Source organism: Heterodontus francisci, chromosome 30, assembly GCF_036365525.1.
Source record: "Heterodontus francisci isolate sHetFra1 chromosome 30, sHetFra1.hap1, whole genome shotgun sequence".
NCBI lineage: Eukaryota > Metazoa > Chordata > Chondrichthyes > Heterodontiformes > Heterodontidae > Heterodontus > Heterodontus francisci.
Window position 1 is genome coordinate 15906656 of NC_090400.1, and position 12434 is coordinate 15919089.

The 12434-nt window shown below is 42.3% G+C and overlaps 1 protein-coding gene across 6 annotated transcripts in view; it reads right to left on the reverse strand.

Moving 5' to 3' along the window:
• The window catches only part of lrwd1 (leucine-rich repeats and WD repeat domain containing 1), a 51625-nt gene that overhangs the window by 21949 nt on the left and 17242 nt on the right, over positions 1-12434 (reverse strand). For all 6 annotated transcript variants that reach the window (XM_068010131.1, XM_068010130.1, XM_068010134.1 and 3 more), the window contains exons 7-10: positions 11945-12292; positions 7629-7755; positions 3527-3636; positions 2678-2882 (exon numbers count right to left, since the gene is read on the reverse strand). In XM_068010131.1, the coding sequence (XP_067866232.1) occupies positions 2678-2882; positions 3527-3636; positions 7629-7755; positions 11945-12292 (790 nt within the window). The remainder of the gene's footprint in view (positions 1-2677; positions 2883-3526; positions 3637-7628; positions 7756-11944; positions 12293-12434) is intronic.

Sequence of the window (12434 nt, forward strand, 5' to 3'; positions counted from 1 at the left end):
GGTCTCCTTATCAAAAAAAGGATATACTTGCCATAGAGGGAGTGCCACGGAGGTTCACCAGACTAATCCCTAGGATGGTGGGATTGTCTTATGAGGAGAGTTTGCTGAAACTGGGCCTGCATTCTCTAGAGTTTTGGAGAATGAGAGGTGATCTCGTTGAAACTTACGAAATTCCTACAGGACGTGACAGGGTATATGCGTATAGGATGTTTCCCATTGCTGGTGAGTCTCGAACAAGGGGACACAGTCTCAGAATAAGGGGCAGGCCGTGTAAGACTGAGGAGGAATTTCTTTATCAAAAAGGAGGTGTTGGGCGTCTTGAAAAACATTAAGGTAGATAAGTCCCCAGGGCCTGATGGGATCTACCCCAGAATACTGAGGGAGGCAAGGGAGGAAATTGCTGGGGCCTTGACAAAAATCTTTGTGTCCTCATTGGCTACAGGTGAGGTCCCAGAGGACTGGAGAATAGCCAAAGTTGTTCCTTTGTTTAAGAAGGGTAGCAAGGATAATCCAGGAAATTACAGGCCGCTGAGCCTTATGTCAGTGGTAGGGAAATTATTGGAGAGGATTCTTCGGGACAGGATTTACTCCCATTTGGAAACAAATGAACTTATTAGTGAGAGGCAGCATGGTTTTGTGAAGGGGAGGTCGTGTCTCACTAACTTGATTGAGTTTTTTGAGAAAGTGACGAAGATGATTGATGAAGGAAAGGCAGTGGATGTTGGCTACATGGACTTCAGTAAAGCCTTTGACAAGGTCCCTCATGGCAGACTGGTACAAAAGGTGAAGTGACATGGGATCAGAGATGAGCTGGCAAGATGGATACAGAGCTGGCTCTGTCATAGAAGACAGAGGGTGGCAGTGGAAGGGTGCTTTTCTGAATGGAGGGCTGTGACTAGTGGTGTTCTGCAGGAATCAGTGCTGGGACCTTTGCTGTTTGTAGTATATATAAATGATTTAGGGGCGGCACAGTGGCGCAGTGGTTAGCACCGCAGCCTCACAGTTCCAGCGACCCGGGTTCAATTCTGGGTACTGCCTGTGTGGAGTGTGCAAGATCTCCCTGTGTCTGCATGGGTTTCCTCCGGGTGCTCCGGTTTCCTCCCACATGCCAAAGACTTGCAGGTTGATAGGTAAATTGGCCATTATAAATTGCCCCTAGTATAGGTAGGTGGTAGGGGAATATAGGGACAGGTGAGGATGTGGTAGGAATATAGGATTAGTATAAATGGGTGGTTAATGGTCGGCACAGACTCGGTGGGCCAAAGGGCCTGTTTCAGTGCTGTATCTCTAAAATCTTAAAAACATTTGCAGGAAAATGTAGCTGGTCTGATTAATAAGTTTGCGGATGACACAAAGGTTGGTGGAGTTGCGGATAGTGATGAGGATTGTCAGAGGATACAGCAGGATATAGATCAGTTGGAGACTTGGGCGGAGAAATGGCAGATGGAGTTTAATCCGGACAAATGTGAGGTACTGCATTTTGGAAGGTCAAATACAGGTGGGAAGTATACAGTAAATGGCAGAACCCTTAGGAGTATTGACAGGCAGAGAGATCTGGGCGTACAGGTCTACAGATCACTGAAAGTGGCAACGCAGGTGGATAAGGTAGTCAAGAAGGCATACGGCATGCTTGCCTTCATCGGTCGGGGCACAGAGTATAAAAATTGGCAAGTCATGCTGCAGCTGTACAGAACCTTAGTTAGGCCACACTTGGAATATTGCTTACAATTCTGGTCGCCACACTACCAGAAGGATGTGGAGGCTTTGGAGAGGGTACAGAAGAGATTTACCAGGATGTTACCTGGTCTGGAGGGCATTAGCTATGAGGAGAGGTTTGATAAACTCGGATTGTTTTCACTGGAACGACGGAGGTGGAGGGGCGACATGATAGAGGTTTACAAAGTTGAGCGGCATGGACAAAGTGGATAGTCAGAAGCTTTTTCCCAAGGTGCAAGAGTCAGTTACTAGGGGACATAGGTTTAAGGTGAGAGGGGCAAAGTTTAGAGCGGATGTGCGAGGCAAGTTTGTTTACACAGAGGGTGGTGAGTGCCTGGAACTTGCTGCCAGGGGAGGTGGTGGAAGCAGTTACGATAGTGACGTTTAAGAGGCATCTTGACAAATACATGCATAGGATGGGAATAGAGAGATATGGACCCCGGAGGTGCAGAAGGTTTTAGTTTAGACAGGCATCAAGATTGGCGCAGGCTTGGAGGGCCAAATAGCCTGTTCCTGTGCTGTACTGTTCTTTGAGAGATGAGATATTGGGACTGGATTTCCACAGGAATAGAGAGGCCAACAGGAGATTTTTTAAATTATGAAGGGTTTTGATAGCTTGAGTAGGGAAAGATTATCTCCTCTGGTTAGGGAGTCAATGACAAGGCAGTATCAGTTTAGAATTATTATTAGAATGAGGTTAGAAGAAATTTCTTCAAGAGTTAGTTCAGAAATGCAGGCTTGAATTACCTTCTGTACTGTAAACTTCCGTGGTTCTATAATCATCAACAATTTTAAGTCTTGTGGCTTATTTTAGCAGATCTATTTCTTTACTTTAGCTCAAGATTATAGTACCAATTAATATTTTTCTCTCCCTCAATCAAGACAAAATTTTTCTTGCTATCCTTCCTCACTCCAACAAAACTATCTTAAAGGGTGTCCCCATAGAAAGTTCAATGCTTACTGAAGAGAAATGTCTCCCGTTTTGGACAAAAGCAAAGCGTAGAGATTGATTTCTTGTGAGCCTTTATCTTCCCATAGCAGTAATTCACCTTTGTGTGAATCAACTTTACCACACCCATCAGGCCACCCACAGCCAACACATTGAGTTTTCTTTTCTGATCTTTATCAATCACAGTTAGGGTAGTCCAGGCCAGAGAAAAGAATTCCTGAGAAAAATCATATAAAACAATTAGGATCTTATCATAGAAATTGTATTCTTGATACACTAATACCTTAGTTAGAATATGGTTCAATTAAAAAGGATGGCAGCAAAGTATGACCCTTACTAGCTCACACTTTATGTATGGCTCTTGAAGACAATTCGAAAGAAAAAGACTATGGCACAGGAACTAGTTTACTCACTAACAAAGAGTGATATTTCAAATCTCATCCATCTGAAAAATAATAAACTATCACAGTTAAATTTTAATTTGTACACACCATAGCTATAGTCTAAAAAAACTAGTTTTCACACATACAAATATTTATAGTAAAATATGAGCATCTCGTATTCTGCATAAGAAACACCAGTGTCAAATATATGAGTTAGTCTTTTAATACCCTTAATGCACTGGTTTAACCATATTCCCTGTTGGTCTGCACATTTGGGGACCACTGCAATATCAATAGTACAGAATTGCAGGAAGCGTCAATTTGTGTTTACTCTAGTTCCTGATAGATTAAACATTTACTCCAAATATTAAAGGGCAAAAAAAGAAAGTGAGACACACGCACACAGTCACAGAGCTTTGCACAAGCAACATTGGCAATATCCTACACCTTCAGGCGCAGACTATATAACTGCACTCACCTCTCCAACTAATTTATACTTGTGATGGACAATCCCGGTTTCACAGTCAATGATGCAAACTGAATCCCCTCCACATGTAGCCACATTTCGAGATGACTGCAGCCCTACACCTGATACAAACATTTAAGTAAATACATGGTTTATGCAAAGCTACATAAGACATACTTGTTCCACTACCTCGAATTAATTTTTTTTTTTAAAGTCAAAGAAATACTCAAGATTATTCACAGAAATTATAATAATTATTCCCCTAGTAACTGGCATTCCTATTGTTGTAAGTTGATTTTATATTTACCTGCAGAAGTTATTTTATAGTAAATCCTGCAGAGCATCTCCTTAAATCATCTCAAGCAGTTTAAATGAGGTCATCTGTAGGACTATAATCCTTATTTTCATACTATTATGGCACCCACAAACTACATGTTTCCTCATGCAAATGCCACCTTTTAAGCTCCATCAAGCACATGAATGCTTATCTGTCTCAAAAATTTCTAGTTGTTGGGATTTTCTTTTGTTTAATAGCTTTGGATCTTTAAATATAGAGCTAAGGATTGTAAAATGTTGATTTCTGACGGGTGTTCCACTAACAAGAGAAGTGTTTTTCAATTCATCAGTCCTGTATTTAAAACCCTAGAGCTGTAATGGCCATAATAGTGGAATCAAAGAACTGGGGGTTTCGCAGGGCACAGATAGGGAACCACCATTGATACACATCATGAGAAAGTGGACAACTTGCACCCAGGCCTCTATACCACAGCTCCTTCAAGCCAGTCAATGAAAGTTGCATGAGGATAGCATGCTGATGACGCTGATTTTCATTTTGTTTCTTGTGGGAAACTGAGCTTTGTTCAGAAATTTGACATGATCAGAATTAAAGGCATTGTAAATATGAATCTACATCATACTTCTCCACAGTACTGTATCAAAATAATTAATGTCTGTTCATATCTCAAGAAATCTGCTCACAAATAACTTAAACTTTAAACATCAAGGATTCTCAAAGCAATTTCACTTTAGGGGTGAGGGAGATGAAAGAGGGGGAGGCATCCCCTTCCAAAAATACAGTAGGTTCAACTGCGAATGGCTGCTCTACCACAAAACAGGAGCACAACTGCAGCTAAAGACTCCGCGAACTGAAGGTCATCTGGAACGGGGGAAATACTTAACAGATTGCATCAACCTTTTTTCTGGACTCATCTTTAAACTGTTCACCCAATGAAATTTCTTCAGGTGCTGCTCCACTTGGACACCCAACTGCTAAACAATGATGACAGGATGTGGCAGGATGTTACGAATGCCCTCTCATCTCATGAGTGATTAAATGGCTACAATACAGCCTATTTGGGAAACCCAGCATGCTGCATTGGGTTCAGAGACCTAACATAATAGGCCTCTGTCCCCTTTCTCTCTTGGTTGCACTTGGGAACAGTTCCTCAAGAAATGCAATAAGGAAAATCAATGCTCAAAAGTTTCATTTAGAGAAGATCCTTTCAACATGGTGGTCAGAACATTGGAAAGTACAATCCATCAGTCTCCAATATCTATCTAATTTCTCCTTTGACTTTTTTTCCCCCCACCACTGCCTTCCTGTTCAGCACATTCATTATACTCTGTGAAGCATCATTAAATCCAATCTATCTGTGCATCTTCTATTTTCTAAAGTAGAGCCCAATTTGTTCCCCAATTTGAGTTTGCGGCAGTGTACTACACTGTCAATGTATTTGCCCCCTTGAATATTTGAATAATAACTGCATGCAGGTGCAACAGGTGGTAAAAAAGGTAAATGATATGCTGGCCTTCATAGCGAGAGGATTCGAGTGCAGGAGCAGGGATGTCTTGCTGCAATTATACAGGGCCTTGGTGAGGCCACACCTGGAATATTGTGTGCAGTTTTGGTCTCCTTATTTGAGGAAGGATGTTCTTGTTATAGAGGGAGTGCAACGAAGGTTTACCAGACTGATTCCTGGGATGGTGGGACTGACGTATGAAGAGAGATTGAATCGGTTAGGATTATATTCTCTGGAGTTCAGAAGAGTGAGGGGGGAATCTCATAGAAACCTATAAAATTCTAACAGGACTTGACAGGGTAGATGCAGGAAGGATGTTCCCGATGGTGGGGGAGTCCAGGACCAGGGGTCATAGGCTAAGGATACGGGGTAAACCTTTCAGGACTGAGATGAGGAGAAATTTCCACCCAGAGTGCACGGAGCCTGTGGAATTCGCTACTACAGAAAGCAGTTGAGGCCAAAACATTGTATGTTTTCATGTAGTTAGATATAGCTCTTGGGATGAAAGGAATCAAAGGATATGGGGGGAAAACGGGAACAGGTTACTGAGTTGGATGATCAGCCATGATCATTAGGAATGACAGAGCAGGCTCGAAGGACCGAATGGCCTATTCCTGCTCCTATTATGTTTCTACGTTTAACTCCTTTAAGTCTTCTCCAGAATAAACAATCACAGTTTGGTTCACTGCCTCTCAAGCCTAGATTCCCTGCTGTGGTGCAGCATGCAGAATTCGATACAATACTCCAGGTGTAGCCAAAACATTGTCATCTATAAACCAGCAGTAAGGTTATTGGGTCTAAGTTCCATCAATACTTCCATATTCCTCTCCTGCAGTGTCCTGTTGTCTAGAGTTATTTAGTTTCCATTGCCATTGTTTAGTTCCCGCCCCTAGTCGAATTGCCTTGTATTTGTCCACATTAAGCACCATTTGCCACTCATCAGCCCGCCTTACTAACATGTTCTCGTTAGCTTGCATTTGGTTTGTTTCCTCTCTATTTTTTGAGATTCCCACCAACATGGTGTAATTTAAAAACTTAGCTTTGTTTCTAACTCCAGCTTAAAATCATTTGAATACACTAGAAATATAAATAAATCCACAGATCAGGCCAGTGACCTACTTGCCTTGTTGATGCAATTCACAACCATCCTCTGTACAATCTGGTTCAGCAAATTTTTAATCCATTTTAGAAGCTTGACTTTTATTCCATGCTTCTTACCTTGTGGACTAATTATTGGTGTGGCACTTTACTAAAAAGTCTTGCTAAAATCTAAATACATTACACATACAGAACTTCCATTGACAATAAAGGTCCAGTCAAATAAAATAAATGTCATAGTGTTTACAGGGTACTCTGCACTGTTTCACTCAAGGGCTGGGATTTTGTTGAGCTCCCGTCAGGCTCCGTGGCAGGGGCGAGTGGGTGGGGGACAGAAGATCGCACAGGCAGCAGCCCGCCACTGAGTCCGATGCCGGGATTGCATTGGCCGATCTTCCCAGCAGCGGCGAGGTTCCTTAGCAGCCCCCCTCACCCCCGGTGACAGGACCATACTTTAAATATTTAAATAAAGGAAATTAATACATTAACAAACCTTTCACTGCAATCTTGCTGACTGTCAGTGATCTTTTGTGCAGCGGCCGTCACTAATGCGTTCAGGGAAGGCTGGTGCCACAGAGGTGGGGAAGGAAGAGCTTGGGATTTTGAGAGTAGTTGGTGGGGGGGGGGGAGAAATGGGGTCAAATTTGCATGTGTAGTGTAAAGGTGGGGGGGGGGGGGTGGGAAGAGGTGACCTCTGCACTTTGTGCAGTTGTGGTGGGGTGGGGGGGGAAGTCACATCTTAAATGTAACTGCTTTTGGGGGGGCGGGGGGAAACAGGGCAGCCATTTATTTTCTATGTTGTGGGGGGGTGGGGTGTGCGGGAAATGGGCCAAAAATCGATTTACAATGTTTGGGTGGGAGGGTGGCCTTGTTTACTGGCTTCAACCATGCAGGTCTGGCAGCCCTTTAAAAATGGTGCCAGCACAGAGGCAGCTGACACCATTGCTGGTGTTGCAGAGCCCGTCCCCGCTACATGATTGGGGGTGGGCGGGCCGCTCAATGTATGTAGATGGGCTACCGCGCACTAGAGTGCAGCGGCATGGCAGCGCATGCAGGCCGCCATTTGTTTCGCCTGCCACTACTCCTGGCAGCGGGAGAATAAAATTCAGCCCAAAGTGTGTAAATAACTAAATGTTATGAACTTTATTCAGTCAGTAAAAAAAAAACTACTGTCTACAATCTGTGTGCTATTTTAGTTTACAGTTGTATTATTTCACCTGGAATCTGGGAATTCTTCACGTCCGGTTCAAAAGCACAGGCCCAGAGCTGAGTGCTTAAATCCTCAGGGCTGTTATTCCTGCTGTGGGTCTGTAGAAAATGTAGAGGTTCTAGGACAAGAGTGTTCTGGTGAGGATTAAAAAAAGTACTGGTAGAACATAGAAATTTACCATAGAAACTTCAATGCCTTTTCTATAATAGCAATCCAAAACTTCACATTGTACTCTAACTGTGACCTAACCAATGCTTTATACAATTCATTATTAATTTCTTTATTCCTTTATGCTATACCCGAAAAATCAATTGGGCTTTTCAGTGGTTTTTTCCACCTACACTTGCTTTTGCAGGGGATTATAGTTGAACTCTGTGTCATTGTTAAGTGTCATTCCTTGAGGTATATATTCCCATTCTTTGTTTTTTTGCCTTCCCAAAATACATTATCTCATAATTATCTATTTTAAATTGCACCTGCCAACTATCTGCCCATTCCACTAACATCTTCTACATATTCCTGAATTTTTTTTTTTACAGTACAACTCATACTTGATAATTTCCTACTGTTAATCTATCGGCCTGTTTGATTATGCTGCTGTTCAGTTAATTTGTGCTAATCATTTTTATTTCACTGAACTTTGCCTTTTTTTCAATCCAGCACTCTTATCTTTGACTCTTCATTATCCTTTCTAATCTTTACATTGAACCCATATTATAATTGCTACTTCCAAAGTGTTCTCCTACTCTCACATCAGTTATTTACCTCACTTGGTTTTTAAGAACTAAATCAAGTAATACTTCTTTCCTTGTTAGTCTACTCATCAAGGAAGTGGCTGCATCCTATGAAACTTCAATCACATGCAGTACTGTTGTCTATCTTGGGATAACTAAAATCACCCTGTTGTTCCTCCATGTCTCTCTCACCCATCATGGAATCTTACAACACAGAAGGCGGTCATTTGGCGCATCGTGCCTGTGTTGGCTGTTTGGAAGAGCTGTTCAGTTTACTCCCACAACCCAGCCTTTTTCCCATAACAAAACTAGTCCTCTTCAAATACATGTCCAATTGCCTTTTGAAAGTTCCTATGGAATCTGATTCCACACTTTCAGGTTGAGTGTTCCACACAGGTTACCACCTCTTAATGTTTCATTTCCGCCATTTGGCGGACTATGGTGCATACCAGGAATTGTACTATTTTCCTTCTTATTTCTGAACTCTATCCTTAACATTATTCCCCATAATGCAAGGTTCTAATCTCAGTGCAGTCAACTAACATGTCAAGCAATACTCCCTGAGCGAGTGGGAAAAATCAAAGGGCGAAATAGCATTGTGTGGAACTGCTAACTAAAGGATCAGCATTAGCATAGGGAAGAGTCTGAAAATAAATTGCACCCAGCCTTTCTCAGTTGGGGAAAAGTGTGGCATGTAGGTAGCTTAAGGAGGTGTGAAGGAAGCAACAAACTTAATTTTAAAAAAGACTGGACGAGAAAGCACATTGTTAGAAAAGAGAAACAAGCCATACATTTTAATCTGAACAAAGTAATGCATTTTCAAAAAAGTCTTCCCTTGGGAATGCTTCCCATAATATGCCCTCTTCTACTTACAATGATATCTCCATAAGAAAATAATTGTTTCTCCATTAAATAGAACTCTTCTAAGATCAGCTCTGAAAGCGAGACACAGTAACATCAGTTCCAGTTTCCCTTCACGAAATAACAGATTATTTTCACTTCGCAATCAAGCCAGGAACTGAGGTTATTAACTCACCAGTAACAGAAAACCACATGGGTTTCAAGCCTATGGATGGCAGCTCTCCACCCCTAGTACAACTCAATCTCTGTTGAGATTTGCTTTCGTACTTGGAAGGTTGCACGGTTTTAGTCTCATTGTCATTCAATAGAGGGAGAATATAACACTAGAGGAATTATTGTTCCCTGATGTGAAAAGACTTTTAAAAAAATTTCCAAATATCATTTAGAAAAAGAACCCGAGAAGGCATCAGGTCACTAGCTGCCAGCCACGCCAATGCATTATGCCACCTCATTTATGCCTCAATTTCCCTTTCAATCTATTTTAATGCTTAATTGTCACATTTAAATTTTCAGTTTAGCTCTTTTCACTGTTTCTTATTGGAAGCTTACTGCCCTTTCCTACATAGATTCAAAGCAACTGACTCTGCAATATAATGTAGATGTACCTCTGCAAGTTACGATGCCACATTGTGGTAATAAGCAGACACTACAACATTATGGAAAATTAACATCAAGATGAAAAAGAGGTTCGATTCTTCACTATGGCGCTTAATAGCTAATGCAAATAGTTGTGGAACATGATAGTATATGTTACAAATACAAACCCTATTGAGATAATTTAAAACAGGAGCTGCCATTTGGGTTTCTCATCCCCAGATCCCTACCACCCTGCACCCTTTCTGGCTCCAAGTTATTATTGGACCCATTGGGCGGAATTTTACCTAACAGTTCCGCATGCAGCAGGGAGTCTGGTAGCAAATCGAGAACCTATTTGATTCAGCAGCGGGCTTTGCCACGGCTCTTTAACTCAGCCGCAGCATCAGCATCCCATTTCTGTGTTTCCCGACCAATGACAGAGGGAGGGCAGGATGACACAGTGAATCTGTCAAAGGAAGGATTTCAAATTAAAAGTCAGAATAGCTGAACCGTACATTGATTTCTGAGGATTCAGAAACCACAGGAATGGAAAGGAGATCTGGGAAGGGTGCCTCCTCCCAAGATCTCAGAGTCATGGCTGGAGGTCCTGTTGAAGGATCTGAGAAACTGAAATGAGGTGGTGTTTGCCAAAGAATGGAGGAAGAGGCCTCTCCAACCAAGCAGATGTGGATGGAAGTGGCTGAGGAAATAAGCAGCAGGAGTCTGCTGCCTCAAACATGGATACAGTGCCCCAAGAAATGTAAGGATCTCAGGAGGGCAGGAAAGTTGAGTGGCATAACACTTTCAGGTGCCAAGCCCCACAATGACCTTCCCAGCATTCTTCTGCACAGCAGTCCTCAGACCAACATATCTTGCAGCTCCATTCATTCTTTTCCCTCAAGGCATCTCCTCACATCCCCATCTGAACAGCCAACACTCATCTTTGTGCCACCTCACAACCATGCCTCACTGTCACCCTTCCCTCCTCTTCACACCAGGATGCTGGTGTTGCTTCCGCTGCTGTTGGTGTTGCTGCTCCTCTAGTTCCTCATCAGAGGTCCAAGGTAGAGCTTCATAAGCTGCTCCCATGCCGCGGTGAAGACTGACAGCAGGGAAGTGTAGAGCAAGGTGAATTAAGTTAACTACGGGTATACTGACTTCCAAGAAATTGGAAATCACCTGAAAAGCAGTAAGCATACTCTCAGAAGTGCAGTAAGCACAAGTCTCTCATCGAGGCAAGGCTAGAGCTCCTCAGTTTCAAATTTTGAAGGCTTCCCAGCTTGCCAGTTTCACTGAATAAGCATTCCCCACTGTGCTCTCGCATGGTTAACCCTGGCGAGTTCCAGACAGCTCAGGAAATCTGTGCACTGGCTGTTAAAGCCAGAATGCTGGGTTAAATCCTCAATTAATTGGGGAGTTAAATATTGAAATTACTCACCCAACAGCCCCACTCCACTTTTCAGGGCTTTAACCACACTAACCTCAAACCTTCCCCACCTTGGCAGTTAAAATTCTGCCCATTGTCTCTGTTCATGCATGAACAGTGACCAAAATGAAGAACTGGAAAACAATTAGCAGCCATAGAAACATGCCCCAGCAGACGTAAATCCTTTGCTTGAGAGGCCAGTGGGAGGAACGTTCAGGGAAGCAGAAAGGAAGTGAATTTTATAAATATAAAAAATAAGTTATTTCAGGTTTAATTTGTTGAACGGGGCGGGGGGGGGGGGGGTACTGCAGAGAATAAAAGCTTGTAAAATCAATAATTACTATTTGTAAAGTTACATGCAGATAATTTTTCAAGCAAACACTTTATCCAGAAATTCATTCTCCACAAGTGATACTGTAGCTTTTTGTTAATGAATCCAATATAGCAGGCAGCGCAGTGTGGAATGATCGTGAACATATCCTTCCCCGTAATGAAACCAGAGGTACTGCTTTATTGGTGCAGAGCGATCCAATTTCTAGACATACATTCAGACCAGTTACAGGAGTGACTTCCCAAAGATCTACCTGCGACAAATCTGAAGCAAAGTCCCAAATTTTGCTACACAAGTTATATGGTTTAAGGTCAAACGTCAAGCTCTATGTAAAGGATGCAAGCATTGCAAAATATCGGAAGGAAAAGCTGCTGTTGTAATTCCAAGCCAATTACCTTGTACTTTGATTTCTTCTTCTGAATAATTTCTTTACTGACTGCATCTGGAGTTGCTGAACAATCCCTCTTTGTAGTCCTGGTTTCCTTTACCATTGCAACTCTATGGTCTTTCTTGGGGTGTTTAGCCATCAGAGCAGTATGTCCTTCTTTTCCAGGCTGAATTCTCAAACTTTTTCTGGAAATGTCTTCACTGTCATTTTGTGATACCTCAGCTTTTCCAGAAATGACTTGCTTTACACTCTTGGCAGTATCCTGTACAGCCTGAAGTCTGGTGTTTCGATTTGAAGATACTGCAATGGAGGACTGAGAGCTCTGCACGTTTCTTCTACTGGAGCTCTTAAAGACCTGCATACAAACAAGAATCTGTAAGGCAGCTATATAAATTCTACATCGAAATGGCATTCAAAGGAAAAATAATCCTGCAATACTGTCATTATAATATACATCAAGAAGTTGCATTCTCCCTCCCATTGTGCTGCCTCATGTG